Here is an 18,076-nt window from a genome sequence, read left to right on the forward strand (position 1 = left end):
AAAATTAATATACATGAAAATCACTTATTTAAATAACAAATAAAGAGAACATTTGGGAGATTTCGAGTCAAAAATTGACATTAAATCACTCTTCTTCAAATGAGTTTAGAAAATTGGGCGGAGGCTGAAGAGAGAAAATTGATAGTAGTATTTTTCTATACACGCTCAAAATCGAATTTTGTAAAAAAAAAAAAAAAAAAAAAAAACTATATATTTAAGAGACCTAATTGTCTGCCAAACGTGTTGAACTTGAACCATCTTGACAGAGAGGGACAACTATCATATTGAGGGACAACTATCATATTTAACATCATTTATACCAAGTGTCCTATTAAAAAAACCATCACTGCAACCAAAATGGAGTATTTGGCTTCTGAACGAAGATTATGAATAAATGTCTTGAAGATTGTTAACCAAAGGAAGCACTGCCCAACAAACACAAAGCATTTGTAACATTCAAGCCACTATTATTAATTCTGCAATTTTAACAACTGATAGACTGCAACACAAGATTTTCAACTCCTACATGCAAGTTTCAGAACTAAGAAAAACTAATCAAAACTGCCATTTAACTATTATTATCCAATTTACATGAGCAAAGTATAAAACTACAATGCTAATGTTGAAACTGTATCAGCACGATGATATAATCAAGTACTACGAGCAAACTTGAACTGTATCCCTATTTAATATACTGAGAAAGCCACTGAAAGCCTTCACCATATCCCATCTTGCGAACAATACTACACATGAACACCTCCAAAGGACGGACATTGGAGTCATAAAGATTAATTTTTCCCTTGCCTGTAGTGAAGTTAGTCAATCCCAAATGAAAACGTAATTCATCCTCTGATGCAGCATAAGGAATGTCAATCTTGTTTCCTAAGATAAGGAAAGGTACATTTCCTAGTGACTCATCAGCAAGAAGAGCATCCAACTCCTTCTTTGATTCTGGAAATCTTTCCTTGTCAAATGCATCAACCAGGTAGACTACAGCATCCACCTGTACCATAAAAATCTACAATTAACATGAACGCTACAATATACCCACACATGATTACGTTCACGCTTACACGATATCAATGCATATGATTATGTTAAGGACAGTTGTACAAAAACAAATACATGATAACATTCTAAGACTGAAAATTCAGATTAAAGACGTGTGTCAAGTATCCAACACACCGACAAGATACCAACACATGTGGTTACATTTAACCACTTTCATTTTTCTTAAACTATTATTGATGTATGCGTGTGCGTCAGTGATTCATAGCTCGGTTCACAACACACCTATAGAACACTGACAGTGTACAACTAGTAATATAGCCAAGCATAAGTGCTTTCAAAACAAATATGGGTTACTCTCCTAACCCGGACTCACTTTGATTGGCGAGTTATTATATTTTAAAATAGTCTATGAAATTAAAAATCTTATATGTTAGTCCTTATGAACCCCCTAAATTTAAATGTGGTTGAGAATTTTAAAATTCAGAATTTCAAAATAGACATGATCAAACAATTTTATGACTAAATTAATTAACAATTCATTCAATTAATTAATAAAACAATAAAGTAGCACACTAAAACCATTCATAAAAGAAATTACCTGAGCATAATAGTCCCTCCAGACTCTACGAGCAATTTGGTGACCACCCAAATCAAAAGCTTTAAACTTTATCTTCCCAATACTCAATTCTTCCGAAGTTGGATGTTGTGTTGGTTGATGCTGAACTAATCTCTGCAAAAATATTTCAATTAATTAATACTACTTCTTGAGCAATAAATAATTGCATGATCAAAAAACATCATAGAATAAATAAAAAATACCTCGTCTTTGAGCATGTGAAGCAAAGTTGTTTTGCCAGCATTATCTAACCCTAAAAATAAAATTTTGGCCTCTTTTTGCCACAGACCAAGGGTAGCAAGAATTCCATAAAACCAATCAAAAAGAAACATTTTATTCAACCGGAAACTTCAGAAACAAAAACAGACACTTTTTCTTTGTTGTACCAAGTATTTGTCTCCAGCGTATATATAGTGGAGGGTGATTCAGAAATTCCAGTTGTAGGGGTTTGATTGGTTGGTACGCGTCATCGGGGGTGTAATAATTTAGTAATTGTTCATATTAAAACCAAAGACCACAGTCACGTCAAAAAACAAACCCACAGATTTACTCTAATTATTAATAACTTATTTAATAAAAACAAAACAAAACTCTAATTTTTTACTTAAAAGAAATGGTACAGGATTTTCTCGATTTTAATTTTTTGTTGCAGATTTTCTCAAATTACATTTTGAAGGGAAGATTTTCTCAAATTATAACCCTGACAAAGTAAAATAAGGCATCAAAATGAATTTTAAACCTACCTCAAAAGTTATTGTTAGTTAGCTCTTCACGAAAAGAATCACTTGTGTAAATGGTGGAGTCATCTTTGGAATTATTTTTGTAGAAAATATAGGAGTAATTTTGTTTATACAATTTAAACTCTTCATGCAACAATTATTATGGATAACAAAATTTTGTTTAAATTTATACATCAGAAAAATCAATTTTACAATAGCATTGACTAGCTTTATTAAAAAAAGTAAGTAAAAGAACCAATTGAAAAATAGTATAATTGACAAAATTATCTTTAAATTATCAAATACGACAATTAAATAGAAATAGTCGTTAAATTCGTACTTAAACGAGACTTAAAAAACAAAGAGTATTATTTTACAAATTTAGTTCATACAAAATGACTAGATTACATACAATAATATTTTATGTTTGTTTCTGCTTGCTTGTTCTGTCCTCGAAAATGTAGTCATGGTTGAAATTTGGAGGATATTAAAGGATTTAGAAATTTCTAATTCAAATGTGTCAATTTTTTTTAAGAGTAATGATATTTTGACATTCATTTGATGACAACTTTCTTGACAACCTTGTTTTTCTCACTTTTTATTGGTCAAAAACAATGGAGAGAGAAAAAAGAAGAGAGAGGATAACAACATCATGTGAGTATGAGAGAGAAAGTTGTCAAAAAGTGGTTGTCAAAATATCATTTCTCTTTTTTTAAAGGAAATATGTCAAGTTCTTAGTCATCTCATGTTTGATCAAAATCAGCATTAGCTCAACTGGTAAGGACAATGTGTCCGGATTCAAATCCCGGCCACCACAAAAAAAAAATCAGCATTTTTTACTGACACGTCAAAATGATCTTTCTAAAACAGATTTATCAATACAATACTTTTGACCCCACCTAATCTTTTTTTTATAGATTGGGAAAGAAAATTAATATTAATAACGATGTTATTAACGACCATTTTACAACTGCACAATAGTGTCCATGGACCATGGAGTCAAACTTTACCATTGAACTAACACTATTTGATAAAACATGCATGGAGGAGATTTTACCTTACCGAGTTGTCAGTTGTTCACAATTGTTTAAGGTAGAACTATAAGATGTTGGTTGGTGGATTGGTTCGTGTCGTTGTGAGTGAAGAAGGACATAGAGGCACAAAGAGATATATGACGGTCATGTGTGGAGTGAGGGAAAGAGGTGTAACATGCTCACAAGATAGCCTATAGGAGGGAGATCACGTGAGGGAGACGAGTTAGATGATCACCGTAGTAAGAGCATCTCCAATGGGGGGTCCTTACTTAACAAGGACCACTCCCCGTTAAGGACCCTCCATTGGAGGAAGAAAAATTGAGTCCTCGTTAAGGAACGAGCAACTATATAAGGACTCTCTCTCTCCTGGGTAACTAACGGGTCCCACGTTTAAAAAAGTAATAAAATGTGTACTACTTGGTCCCACTTGCATAAAGAAGTAATAAAATATGTACTACTTGGTCCCACTTGCATAAAGAAGTAATAAAATGTGTACTACTTGGTCCCACTTGTAAAAATGAGTAAAAGATAAATTATTTTTGTTTAATATGTAAAGATAGTGGGACATATTTAAATACTTTTCATTGGCGTCCTTATTAGTGTATTGCCATTGGAGTCATTGAGTCCTTAATATGTACTTTTATTAAAAAATTATAAATAAGTGATGTGTCACGTGGGGTCCATTTAAGGAGTCCTTGTTAGGGAACTACCATTGTGGATGCTCTAAGGTGGCAACGACACCTTGTAGGCTGCCATTGGTGATTAGTGGTGGTGAAAATAATATTCTAATTCGAGAGCATTTAGGTTTAGAGGAACGTGTGTAGTGAGTCAAAATATAAAAATTAAAATGACTTTGTTTTTAAAATTTCATGGTGTGCAAGTGCATATGCCCTAACAAGTTTTTTTTTATAAAGTTAACAAAAATATTAATTTTGGATTAAAATGTATATGATTCAACGTCTTTGAAATCATTGAAACAAGAGGGGAAAAGAGAATAATAATTTACTCAAAAATCAATTAGAAAATTGCTTTTTTGACATAGAATACTTCCAATTGACACATGGAAATGACCTTAATGCCCCTGGCGGTAGTTAACAACCGCTGGTAAACACGCCGGTTATTAACTACCGCTGAGTTCAGCGGTTGTTAACAACCGTTGAGTTCTGCATCTTAAGAACGCAGAAGCTGCAGTTTCTGGTTTACAGAAACACACTCAACACAAGTTCAAAGCAAACCAAATTCACCCAAACAATCATTTGCACGAAAATCATCCAATTTGCTTCAAGTAAATCACAAGTAAGTGCCTTTATTCCTATTTACATGCAATGTAGATTGTTTAGGGTTGTAGTTTCATAATTTTGGCAAAATGTTAGTGTTTAGGTTAGGTTTAGAAATTGCAAATTAGTATAAAATTTGATGTTGTAATGGATTGTTTCTGCTGTATTTGTTGTTTAGAAACAATGTAGGTACAATGTAGCCCTTTAGATGTTCAAATCACACTAATTATGCTCCTAATTAAGAATGCACATAAGGTGTTTGATAAAATGCATAAGTGAGAAATTGTTGCTTTTTTTGTGTAATTTTTTTTCAAGTATGTTCAATTTTATAATGTATAGATGTTGTAATTATTATAAGCCTGGATTTTGACATTTTTTGGCAAGTTTAAGAATGACATAATGTTATACTATACATAATTTTTTTTGATGAAATGCCCAAGTTGAATGATTCTAAGTTTGGATTTTTATGAATGCCTAAGTTATATTTGTGATATGTTACATGTTACTTGCCTTAGGTTCAATGCCTTGGATTTTTATGATATGTTCAGTGACTTAGAATCATGTTACCGTAAAGTATACATTGCCCACGTATTTATGCCTTCTTTTAATTTGTGTTTTGTACAGATATGGCTAGGGATACGGATGAGCAGCAGCGGGTTATTAGAGAGGATAGGATGCGGAGAGGTAAAGAGGCGAGTACCGCTAGTGCTTGGAGAGAGAAAAGAGGGCTGATGACACGTATATCCCTAAGACTCGGAGGCGCAGGGACCCGATGATACATGGAGAGGGCTCACAGGCACATGTGGATGACTCCTCCCAGGTGGTTGATCCGACACCAACGCATGATTATGCTGGGTATGCGGATGAGGGTTTTGCTGGATATGATCGGATGGAGGAGGAGAGAATGTTTTATCAGCCGCCGCCGGAGGCCGAGGCACAGGATGAGGAGATGGGAGATGATGAGGGGGTGTCAGAGGATGTTGTGGCAGATTATATGGAGGCACAGAATGTTATTCCCGAGGGTGAGCCTGAGCGTCAGCCTCAGCCACGACGAGGTGGTCGTGTTCGGCGGATACCGCCCTATCCTGCTGGAGAGGTTCCCTTTCCTGGAGGACCTCAGACCTTGGCATTGTTGTCCGACTACGCGAGGCACGTGGCGAACCCTCTTTGGGTGAACCACAATAATGTAAGTGTTTAAATTGTTTAAAATTCTTTAAATGTTTTAATTAATTATATTAGGTAGCGTAAGTGATTTAATTAATTAAAATTAGGTAGCGTAAGTTGTTTAATTAATTAATATAACGTAGCGTAAGTGATTTAATTAATTAATATAACGTAGCGTAAATTGTTTAATTAATTAATATAATGTAGCGTAAGTTGTTTAATTAATTAATATAACGTAGCGTAAGTGATTTAATTAATTAAAATTAGGTAGCGTAAGTTGTTTAATTAATTAATACAACGTAGCGTAAGTGATTTAATTAATTAAAATTAGGTAGCGTAAGTTGTTTAATTAATTAATATAACGTAGCGTAAGTGATTTAATTAATTAAAATTAGGTAGCGTAAGTTGTTTAATTAATTAATATAACGTAGCGTAAGTGATTTAATTAATTAAAATTAGGTAGCGTAAGTTGTTTAATTAATTAATATAACGTAGCGTAAGTTGTTTAATTAATTAATATAACGTAGCGTAAGTTGTTTAATTAATTAATATAACCTAGCGTAAGTTGTTTACTTAATTAATATAATGTAGCGTAAGTGTTTTAGTTATTTAAAATAATGTAGCGTAAGTGTTTTATTTATTAAATATAATGTGGCGTAAGTGATTTAATTTATTAAATATAATGTAGCGTAAGTTTTTGAATCATTTAAAATAGTGACAATGTCTTATTTAATTTGAATTTCAGATGTGGCATGATCAAGCGGGTTATAAGTGCGTAAACGCAGGGAAAAGGTTGAAGGAGCTTGATAAGCCGGAGGAGGCTTTGAGATGGTTTTGGGAGCATGTGGAGGGGTCTGGCCTCCATGGTTTGATACACGTTGGGTATTCGACTGTGACCCATGCGATGATACGTGCTCTGTGCGAGAGGTGGCACACGGAGACGAGTAGTTTTCATCTACCTGTGGGGGAGATGACGATCACTCTGGACGATGTGCATAATCTTCTGCACATTCCTATTTACGGCCGCATGTTGGAGCATGATGAGCTGATGGATCGGGACCGATCGATTGATATGATGACTAGGTTACTGGGCATGTCAGATGTTGATGCCAGAGATCAGGTTAGGGATGAATCTCCTGGTCATATCAGTTATCCCGCACTGAAGCGGGTTTATGAGGAGCACCTGACTGAGGCTAGACGGCTTGAGCGTCCACAGTCGAGGGAGGAGATGCAGGAGAGAGCCAGGAGGAGGTCGTGCTGTGTGAGGAGTTTCCTTCTATATCTCGTCGGTTGTGCGCTGTTCAATAACAAAACGAACAGACACATCGACTTGATATATCTTGATTGCATGGCGGACTTGGGGGCGATTGGGAAGTGGTCATGGGGAGGGATGACCTTAGCCTACCTCTATGATTATCTGGATGATTCTGTTATATTGAATAATAGAACGATGGCTGGCTCTGCGACTCTTTTGATGGTACTATTTATCTTAATTTCTTTATGAATTTATTTTATAAATTTTATTATCATGTTAGACTATTTTATAATGTTTTAGATTTATTGAATATTTAACTCGAATAATTTATTTTGTTAGACTATTATTTATTTTGTTAGACTATTGTTTATAATGTTAGACTATTATTTATTTTGTTGCAGGGATGGATTTTGGAGCATTTGCCAGGTCCTTATCCAAGGAAGCGTAACCCGGATTGGGACCCGCTGACACCATGTGCTGGGAGATGGCTCACTACCAAAGGTCATACGAGTGTGCACCATTACCGCTTACGCCTGGATCGCATGGAGGTGGATGACGTCAGGTTTTCTACCTATGGTGATCGCAAAGACGTCCACCCATTTCAGATGTTGTGCACTTACTCTGGATGGCTCATGTGCGGGAAGGAGAGGGTGTACCGTCATTTGCCTGAGCGGGTGAAAAGGCAGTTCTCCTTTGTCCAGGACATTCCCAGACATCCTTCAGCTGTCCCTCAGGTGCCTACACAGATGCTGACTATTGTGTGGATGGACGTTGCGGCATGGTTAGTATGTGGTTGGGTAGATGGGTGTCAGACACCATGGCATCATGTTCCTGGCTACATGACTTGGTATGCCACAGTCTCTCACCCTCGCATTCTCCCACCTGATGAGGGATCCCCTCCCAGGCCGGCGAATGTGGAGCAGCTGATTGAGGAGGAGCATGCCAGGGAGATGCCTGACACACTGACGATCGTCCGGGATGTGGCGCACATGGCCCGAGATATTGTGGCCAGACATGGCGAGATGACCAAAGAGGAGGTTGTCCAGGAGGTCTTGCGGATAGTTAGTGCTACTGAGCATGTCCTTACTTATCAGATTTCCAGGCGGCGCAGGGGGCAGCAGAGGCAGGCTAGGCAGGGCTGATTAGTATTAGGATTTACTTATGTATTTTTTGAGTATGATGATCATGATGTATTATTATGACATGTTCCATACATTTTCCTATTTTTATGACATATACGTACGTTCGTTTTATATTATTTCTTGCGTTTTAATTTTACCATGTTCCTGTTAAATATTGGATGAATATGTTTAGGTATTATTAGATGAAAATTTTAGAAGAATTTTCAATTGGTTATTTGATAAATTTTTTAGATGAAAACGAAAGTTAAAATTGGTTAGGAAAGACACAAAATAAGGAAGATGGAAATGAGCTTCTGGAAAATGTTAAGCACGTAGCGGCAGTTAACAACCGCTACATTCAACTTCGGCGGTAGTTAACAACCGCTGGCACTCAACGGTAGTTAACTATCGGCGTTTTTTCCAGCGGCAGTTAACAACCGCTGGGGGCATTAAGGTCATTTCCATGTGTCAATTGGAAGTATTATTTGTCAAAAAAGCAACTTTCAATCAATTGTGATATATTTTAGTAAATAAACTATTTGGGCTTCTCTAAGTTACAGCCTAATGGGCAAGCCCATCTCACTCTCCACCCGGTCCATTTCTTTCAGAGTCAGACATATATAAACTCCCTCTAGTTCTCTGTCATCTTGTTCCGCCAAGAAAAACCCTATTGCAACCGCATCTTCAGAATTAGGTTTCGCCTCCTTCAATTTCTTCATTTTTCAATTCTTTTTCCTTACATCTTCACTTAACTCTGTGTGTGTGTGTTGAATTTCAGAGATGGCGAAGTCGAAGAATCACACCGCTCACAACCAGTCTTACAAGGCTCACAAGAATGGCATCAAGAAGCCAAAGAGGCATCGCCACACTTCCACCAAGGGGGTAATTATTCCTCTTTCTCCTTGTCTTTCTTATTTTTTCATTTTTTTCATCGATTTTGAAATGATCAATTTATCATAATTTTAAATGTGATTTTGATGAATAGTTTATTTTTGATGATAACCGTAGATGGATCCAAAATTTTTGAGGAACCAGAGGTATGCAAGGAAGCACAACAAGAAAAACGGTGAAATCGCCACTGAAGAAGAGTAAATTGTTAATCTATAATGGGGATTTATCTACTTCCATCTTTGATTTGTTATGTTAAATCTATCTTCGATAGTATTTTGATTTATGTAGTGAATTTGCAGTACTCTGTTGCCAGTTTTGCTGGTTTTTGTTTAAGACAAATGAAGTTTTATTAATTAATATTTAGTTGCTTGTGTTGTAATCTTAATTGTCTGGGCTGGAACTCACTCACTGCTTTCAGCTTTGTGCTTTATCCTGATTATTTTGAGCAATTTGGCATGCGTGTTGACCTCAAATTAAGTTTGTTTGGAACATAAAACAGAAAATAGGACTTTATACATGATATGCACCCCAAAGCTTTGCCTGCGAGTTGGGGGAAGAAAGCGGGAAGAAAGCGACGGCTTTGTGGGTGGGAAATATAGGGAAAAGTAGGAAAATATTTTTTAAAATAGTAGTTTTATAGAGAGAAGGTTGAACTAATGCTTATGATCAATAAATTTTTATGTCAAGAATATGATAATAACATAGATTGAATTTGAAAACTCATGTAAAACCTCTAAAATCCTCATTCAATACATATTTCAACTTCCCTTATATGGGAAGGATTTTGTATTTTGAACAAAAATGTACCTGTTAGTGACAATTTTATGCATATATTGAGATATCCTAGTGAAAGTTTTATGCATATATTGCGATAATTGTGTTTTTTTTTATTAATTTTATTTTAGCATATTTAATAATGTGCAAATGTTATTAAGCATTACAGATAACAGTTTTTCTTAGTGACATTTGTAGTAGATTTTCATTTTGACCGACTATTTGTTTTAGTATATGTTGCACTTGTTATGAACACTGGTTGGTTTTTAACCTTATAATAGTCCATTTCATCTGTCTGCAGTCACTGTGCTAAGTCTAGATATTTTTGTTTTTAATCAACTAGTCAGTAGCTGCTGCTGATTGTAGATAATTGATCTTGTTTACAATTTGAAACTATGATTTTGAGTTATCATACAATCCAAGGTATATTTCATGGGTGTTTTGAATAGCCAACTTGAATGAGTTTATGAAGTGTATGTTTGTTATCACCGGGGATATGCTAGAATCAAGATGATCTAGGGTGATTTTTTGAAAGCTACACTTTGTAGCTTTTGGTATAATCTTGATATCAAACGTATTTGATGTTTGTATGCCATTTTTTTCTTTAATTCTTTGTAGTAAGTTCTACAGCTTATGGAAATATTCCGAGGAAATGAATATACACAACTTCTTGGGCACTATACCCTTCTTGGGCGCTATACCCAAGAGATGGGGATATTTTGTGGTTGTAATGCACGTTTAGGTAGGAATCCCCAATTATTAGTGCACATTTTGCCCTCTCTAACTATTCCCTTCACGTGTACAACTTCTTTGGTGGAATTAAGAGCAACGCAATTGTTGTTTTGGGGTCTGTTCTGTATCACATTTACTATATTTTATGGGTATATTATGGGTGTGTTTCTGAAAAACAAGTTCCTTTGTCTAGGAAACTTGAGATTGAAGTCTGAAGATAATACAGTTTTCGTTTTTCACGGATGGTATCATTACTGTGTTTATAGAGATAGCCTGGTTTATTTTACTAATACTGCATGTAAATGTTTAAACTTTCGCTGGTATTATTACACATTCGTCTAAGTCTTCGTATAATCAAGTGTATCTATCAATTTTGTATTTATAAAGCAAGGAATACCAAACCTCACGAAATGTTGATTCATCTTCATAATAGTGAAATCGTATCAAAATAGTGGAATCGTTTTTTTTTTTTATCACCTTTCCCAGATGCCTTGGGAATGGATCTTCTGCAATGACTGCATGGTCATCAAGGGGTTCAATATGTTGGACTAGGAATCTGACCTGTGACCAGTCCAGTACACTAAAAACTAGATTGTAGTAAAACCAGAACTGCAAAAATCAGTCAAAATTTGTGGTTAGGCTGGGAGTTTGTGTTGGACCGCAATTTTATTTCCTCTGAAACTTCAAAACCTGTAGCATGGGTTTCCTTTGCATGCGCTGAACGTCAAATTCTTGAGCTGAGAAAACAGAGCACTAGAAGAGGATTATCATATAATTGGCATTTAAAGTACCTTAACATACTTCTGGTTTACCCGTTCTTTAGCTCTTGCTTTCGTTTACTTCAAATATTGTTGATTTGGTGATTTGGTCTTGTGCGTTGTATATCCAACATCATTTAACCATTTCTTGTTTATTAATTAACAAATTCACGTGTTTCCTCTGATATACCAGTTACCAAGTGTCATCCAAATCGATTTGTAAACCTTGCACTTCTTAAATCTTTCTTTGTGAAGCCATTTTGTGGGTAGTTTCAGATGTTTGTTGGAGAATTTAATTGTTGTGCATAGGGCTGGAAATGAGTCGAGTCGAGTCGGAACCCTGTTTGAGCTCGACTCGGCTCGATAAGAATTGGTTCGGCTCGAAACTCGACTCGAATTCGAAACGAACCTTTTTTTTTAACTCGAGTTCGGCTCGTTTAAAGTTCACGAATGACTCGGTTCGGTTCATTAGGTTCAACTCATCTACTCAAATTATATATTTCAAAATCTTTTTTTTCCTTCAAAAAAAAATCTTTTTTTTACCTTCGACAAAAGCTTTTTTATCAAAATACTTTGGCATTTGAGCCAATGTTTAATGAAGAAACTAAATGAGCACATATACTAACGTGCATACACTGATGTTAAGCCTTAAATCCAAGGTTGCATCTATCCATCATACTTTGGTGGTTTTATATATAACCGCTTCCTTATTTTTTTACAAACACTTTCGATGTGGGACTATATTGTTTAAACTACATCTCTATGCTAAGTGCTTTGTGTGAATTGGACGTGGCTTACTACTAGCATTATTATTTTTTGAGGTAAGTGTTAGGCTTAATTTCTTTATTATTTTATAATTGTTAATTTTTATAAAGTAATTTTTTAAAGTGTTCATAGAATTTTTATTAGAATCTAGTAGTTTCTTTTAAAAACAATATACTAAAGGAAGCCTTGTTCTACTTCTAAGTTTCTCAATTGACTTAGTATTGTGTAATAAATTTTATATATTTAGTTAGCTATTTTAGTTGTATACTCATATTAAGTATTATATATATATATATTATCGAGTTAGTTCATGAACCAAACGAATCGAACTATACATAGCTCAAGTTCAACGAATCAATTACCGAGTCGAATATCGAACTTTATTCGAGCTGGTTCGGTTCATTGCCAGCCCTAGTTGTGCAACATAAGGTCAAAAATTACACATTATTTTCCCTTTTGATGAACCAACTTTACAAACATTTCTGTTCTGAGCTCAAGATTTTTGTTAAAAGGCCAAGCTTATCTTGTTTTGACGATCTTTTTTGTACATACAAACCTGAAGCTATCCTGTATATTTGACTCTTATTTCATACAGTTTTCGAATGTCAAAATAATCCATTCCACCATAATTTCTCCAGACTTCGTTGTTGCTAACCGAAGTGTAGGTTGGCAAACTTCTCGTTGGGTCCTCTCTTCTTTTTTCTTTTCTCAAAATCATCTATATTTTTAGTGTAATATTTTTTTAGGTTAATAGTGCTTTACCCCTCTGTAATATAGGTCATTTTCAGTTTTCCCCCTATAAAATATTTTTTTTGAATTTCATCCTTGAAATTTGAAGATTTTTTGATTTTGGACCTTCATGAAAAATTTCACCCCCTGTAATTTGAGCGAATTTAGGTTTACCCCCTTGTAATTTGAGAAAATTTTGGTTTACCCCTTGTTAATTTGAGCAAATTTCGGTTTACCCCCTGCCATATCTTCGATTTTGTACAGTTAAAATTCATGAAGGTCCAAAACCAAAAATCTTACAATTAAAAGGACGAAATCCAAAAAAAATATATTTTACAGGGGGTAAAACCAGAAATGACCTATATTACAGGGGGTAAAACACTATTAACCCTATTTTTTTCTTTTAATTTTACCCTTCAATCAAACTTTCTTTTATTATTTTGTCATTCTTTTTTTTTTGACAGATATTTTGTCATTCTTTATCAATCAAAAGACTTACTTATTTTAAATTATTAAATAAATTTTTGTAATGTATATTATTTTTATTGATAAATGCAGAAAGAAAAACATGTTAGTGTTTGTCAAGATGTTTGTAATCTGGGAAGCCCGGATACGAGATACGATACGGATACGATACTGCACCGATACGCCGATACGGAAAAATTTCAAAAATCAAGATACGATACGGCTGAGATACGTTAATAAAAAAATTATATAATTAAATGTACAATATAATTATAACCATTTTTTTAATATGCAAATATATTAACAAACACAAGAAACCAGGCTCGTATCACATTAACATAAATATAAATAATATTGACGATTAAGAGAGTGGTCATTAGTCAATTACATACGCAATATATACCAAAGTCGTCCGTTACCAAGACTTCGACGGTGGCCAAAGTGGACGGTGACCACTTTGGAAGAAAAAGTTGAAACCCTAATTTCTTAGAAAGGGAAAGATGCAATTGTTTGTGTGGTGTGGTGTGGGTCGTATTGGCACCAAAGAAAGATAAAGGAAATGTATATATATTATAGTAATATAATGTTTTTATTCTTATTTTTTTTTAAAAAAATAGAAATCAAAATAATATAAAAAACACAAGTATCCGTGTGTATCGGGACGTATCGGAAAGTATCGGATAATTAATTTTTTAAAAAATAAAATTTAATATTTGGATACTCTTCGGATACGTATCGGGAAGTATCAGGCAGGTATCGGTGCAAGATACGCAGGGGATACGGTACGTCATCTATTTTGAAGTATCGGGGCTTCACAGTTTGTAATCTTTGCAAATATCATACTTTGCTTTTCGTTAATGCATTTTTAGTTTTGTTTTTAGTCTTTAGTCTTTATAAATAAATCATTTTTGTATTTCAATTCTTGTTAATTTGTTTTAGCTTCTCCAAGTTATTATAAGCTTAATATTACAATGACGAGTTGAACAAAAATCTAAAGATCAGAAGGATAAAGTGATATATTTTTAAGCATTAAAACCATGAAACATTTTTACAAGAAGAAAAATAATCCACCCATCTTTAAAGAAGAAAAATATTCCATCTTTAACAGCTTAAATTTAACGGCTGAGATGATGTTCCCATCCTAAGTGAGGGTGGTGTTACTTTAGAGGAACCGCTCCCCAACACACATATATTTACCCCTCTCTCTGAAGAAAACCCTAGCTGCATCTTTGGAAGAATTAGGTTTATCGAATTTCAGAGATGGCGAAGTCGAAGAATCACACCGCTCACAACCAGTCTTACAAAGCTCACAAGAATGGCATCAAGAAGCCAAAGAGGCATCGTCACACTTCAACCAAAGGGGTATGTATTAATCATTCTCCTCTGATTTTTCAAACGATTGATCTATTTTATAATGATATTTTAATTATTTGTTTACTGTGATTGAATACTGTAGATGGATCCAAAGTTTTTGAGGAACCAGAGGTATGCAAGGAAGCATAACAAGAAAAATGGTGAAATTGCAGAAGAAGAGTAAAGTGTGGATCTCTAATGGGGCTTTTTGTATTTTGAATCTTAGATTTTATAATTCAAGTTATGTATGGTTTAATTTTAAGTCTATGTTCGACAATATTTTGATGGATTATTTAATTAAGAGAAAATGCAGTACTCTGTTAACACTTTTGGGTTTTTATTTCTGAATATTAAAACTGCTGTAGTAATCTTCAATGCTTATGCCAGAATTCAGAATATCAATTCTGTTGTTTATGTTGTTGATGTTGTTAGTGAGCTGTGTGATTATGTTTTTCTTTTACATGCCATTTTGGATTTTGTGATTTATTAGTTTGGCCGAAATGTAAACTATGGCTTTGTAAGTGTTTGTTTGTGGTTGATGGGGTGGGGAAGACTTGTGATTCGATTTAGTCTTGCCGAAACATAAATTGTAGGGTTTGATTTAGTTTGGATTGGAGGAAAAAAATTATGACTAGCAATTTATCGTTATTATGGAGAAAAACTACCCTCTAAAACTCTTCAGAGTTCTCTTTTAGTACATTTTTTGGGTCTTAATTCCTATGGAGAAAATTAATCTCGAAAGAGAGAGACCTAGCTTTCTCCTTCCCTTATTATTAAGGTGAAACCCTATTCCTTTCTTTTGCTCCTCATTGTCCACAAACTAACCCTGCATGCATATATTGAGATACATGTTTGATTCTTAGCACAGTTTAACATATTATTAATAAGCATCACAAATAATGAAATAACAGTATTCTTCATAGTTACCTTTGTAGCAGACCTTTTGAACTGTCAATGGTTTTAGTGTATGTTGTTGTTAAAGTTGGTCAATTTTGGATAATATTAGGGGGTTTGGTAACTGGTTTGAACTGAGACAAAAGAAGTTGGAGGTCCTATGTTCAAACCTGGACAAAGTAGTAGAATATTAATCTAATAAACTAACTATGAACATTTGCAATTCAAAAACAAATCTATTTTCGACAGTATTTTGATGGATTGTTTGATTAAGAGAAAATGCAGCACTCTGTTAGCATTTTTGGGTTTTTATTTCTGAATATTAAAACTGCTATAGTAATCTTCAATGCTCATGCCTGAATTTAGGCACACAATTCTGCTTTTTATGATTTTGATGCTCAAAATGAGCCGTGCGATTATATACATAAACTGTAGGGTTTGATTTAGTTTGGATGGGAAGAAAAAGATTATGACTAGCAATTTATCATTGTTATGGAGAAAAACTACACCGCATGGAGAAAAATAATCTCAAATGAAAGTGAGACCTAACTTTCTCCTTTCCTTATTTTTATGGTGAAACCCTATTCCTTTCTTTTGCTCCTCCTTGTCCACAAAGTTCCTTGTGAGTGACGGTTGTATGCATATATTGAGATACATGTTTGATTCTTAGCACAGTTTAACATGTTATTAATAAGCATCACAAATACTGAAATAACAGTATTCTTCATAGTTACCTTTGTAGCAGACTTTTTGAACTGTCAATGGTTTTAGTGTATGTTGTTGTTAAATTGGTCAATTTTGAATAATATTAGCGGGTTTGGTAACTGGTTTGAACTAAGACAAAAGAAGTTAGAGGTCCTAGGTTCAAACCCGGACAAAGTAGTAGAATATTAATCTAATAAACTAACTGTTCAAAAACAAAAAGAAGCTTTGAATAATATTATGCTTCACATTTGTCGTTCCCAACTAACTGTGAACATTTGCAATTCAAAAACAAAAAGAAGCTTTGAATAATATTATGCTTCACATTTGTCGTTCCCATCTGTCTGCTGTCTATGGGTAAAGATCCTCTCCATTTGTAATTTGTTCCATTTGTTGCAATTTGGAGAGAGATAGACACAAAAAAATAAGTGGTGGGTCATATCACTAAGTGGATCTCACCATCATTAATTTTTTTGTGTCTATCTCTCTCCAAATTGCAACAAATGGAACAAATTACAAATGGAGAGGATCTTTACCCGCTGTCTATGGGCTCTCACTATAGATGTTTTTTATTTTTATATTGATTGTGTTAAATCAGTAGCTGATGATGGTACAGACATTGATCTTGGTGACAATTTAAAGCTGAGGTAATACTACTACATGTTTTTTTTTTTGAAACAGCATACTACTACATGTTGTTGAAGGCTTATTTCAGGGATTCTTTGAAAGGCCTATTTGATTGAGCTTTATGAAATAAATTATGATGTTTGTAACGTGGTTTTTGCCTTTTTACCTTATATAAGATCCATGATATAGTTTATAGAAATACTTTATACAATGTTTTTATGAAGTTTGGCCGTAACTCTTGCATTATACAGTGTTTTTATGAAGTTTGGCCCCAACTCTAAGAAACCATTTTTATACTAAAGTACATGTTAAGTCTTAAAGACCGTCATTGCTTTTTCTTTATATTTTTAAGGGTCTTGTTGACGAGTGCTCCGGGACACTCTTTAAGCATATTAAAACAAGCAATTATTCTTTAAAAAAAGTTAAACATTTCAATTTTCAACGCATTGATTACATGTATTTTTATAAATACTTGCTATTTAGTCCTTAAAGAGTGTCTCGGAGACACTCGTTAACATTTCCCTTTTTTAAAATCTTATGAAATTTATAGATTCGATCTACTCAATACTATCAATTTGACGATTGACGAAATATAATGTAATTGTTAAAAGAGTTACTCGTGGAGTCTGCATTTCCACGCATGTTTTGAACTCCACTCATAACAAATTGTTCAACCAAATATTTGCAATGGAAAATATAAATTTTATGTTACATTTTTAGGATCAATTCAAATGTGAGTAAACACCAATAAATACTAATGACTTTTCAACACTAACAACTCCTACTAATGGCATGTACTAAGTGACTAGATAGATTATTGTTAATGGTCGATAAGTGAAGATAAGATTGTTGTGATGTGTCAATTCAAATTTGAGTAAAAACCAATAAATACCGACGACTTTTCAACAATAACAGCTCCTACTAATGGGACCAAATAAGATTCTTGTGATGCGTCAATTCAAACGTGAGTTAAAGTCTTTCATCAAATGCACAAAAATATATGAGCAAACAAAAGGATTCGTGTCAAAAGGAAAGAGAAGTTCGGAGAGAGCACAATCACACACGAGTGACTACACCAAACACGTTAAAAATAAATAACCAAGTTTTGAGGCAGCATGCGCAAGTGAAAACTAAATTTCAGATTATCGAAATTGCGGTTCAAATGCATATTAAGAAGAAACTAATGATT

The 18,076-nt window shown here is 34.1% G+C and overlaps 4 protein-coding genes across 4 annotated transcripts; 3 read left to right on the forward strand and 1 right to left on the reverse strand.

Moving 5' to 3' along the window:
* Nucleotides 1-446: 446 nt before the first annotated feature.
* LOC146902677 (small COPII coat GTPase SAR1A-like) lies at nt 447-2,331 on the reverse strand. The gene is made up of 3 exons (XM_085732540.1): nt 1,831-2,331; nt 1,610-1,741; nt 447-1,003 (listed from the first exon to the last, which is right to left on the reverse strand). Exons 1-3 carry the CDS (start codon nt 1,957-1,959, stop codon nt 683-685), a joined length of 582 nt encoding a protein of 193 aa, XP_085588666.1. The 5' UTR covers nt 1,960-2,331; the 3' UTR covers nt 447-682.
* Nucleotides 2,332-7,618: 5,287 nt separating this feature from the next.
* On the forward strand, nt 7,619-8,218 carry LOC146902678 (uncharacterized). Its single transcript, XM_085737158.1, has one exon. It carries the CDS (start codon nt 7,619-7,621, stop codon nt 8,216-8,218), a length of 600 nt encoding a protein of 199 aa, XP_085593284.1.
* A 582-nt stretch (nt 8,219-8,800) lies between these two features.
* On the forward strand, nt 8,801-9,467 carry LOC146902679 (large ribosomal subunit protein eL29z-like). Its single transcript, XM_085732542.1, has 3 exons — nt 8,801-8,891; nt 8,976-9,079; nt 9,206-9,467. The coding sequence occupies exons 2-3, from the start codon at nt 8,978-8,980 to the stop codon at nt 9,287-9,289; spliced, it is 186 nt and encodes a 61-aa protein (XP_085588668.1). The 5' UTR covers nt 8,801-8,891; nt 8,976-8,977; the 3' UTR covers nt 9,290-9,467.
* Nucleotides 9,468-14,530: 5,063 nt separating this feature from the next.
* On the forward strand, nt 14,531-15,078 carry LOC146902680 (large ribosomal subunit protein eL29z-like). Its single transcript, XM_085732543.1, has 2 exons — nt 14,531-14,673; nt 14,768-15,078. The coding sequence occupies exons 1-2, from the start codon at nt 14,572-14,574 to the stop codon at nt 14,846-14,848; spliced, it is 183 nt and encodes a 60-aa protein (XP_085588669.1). The 5' UTR covers nt 14,531-14,571; the 3' UTR covers nt 14,849-15,078.
* Nucleotides 15,079-18,076: the final 2,998 nt, after the last annotated feature.

Source organism: Medicago sativa, chromosome 8, assembly GCF_051527215.1.
Source record: "Medicago sativa cultivar Bolivia chromosome 8, Bolivia_mono, whole genome shotgun sequence".
In the NCBI taxonomy this organism is placed as follows: domain Eukaryota; kingdom Viridiplantae; phylum Streptophyta; class Magnoliopsida; order Fabales; family Fabaceae; genus Medicago; species Medicago sativa.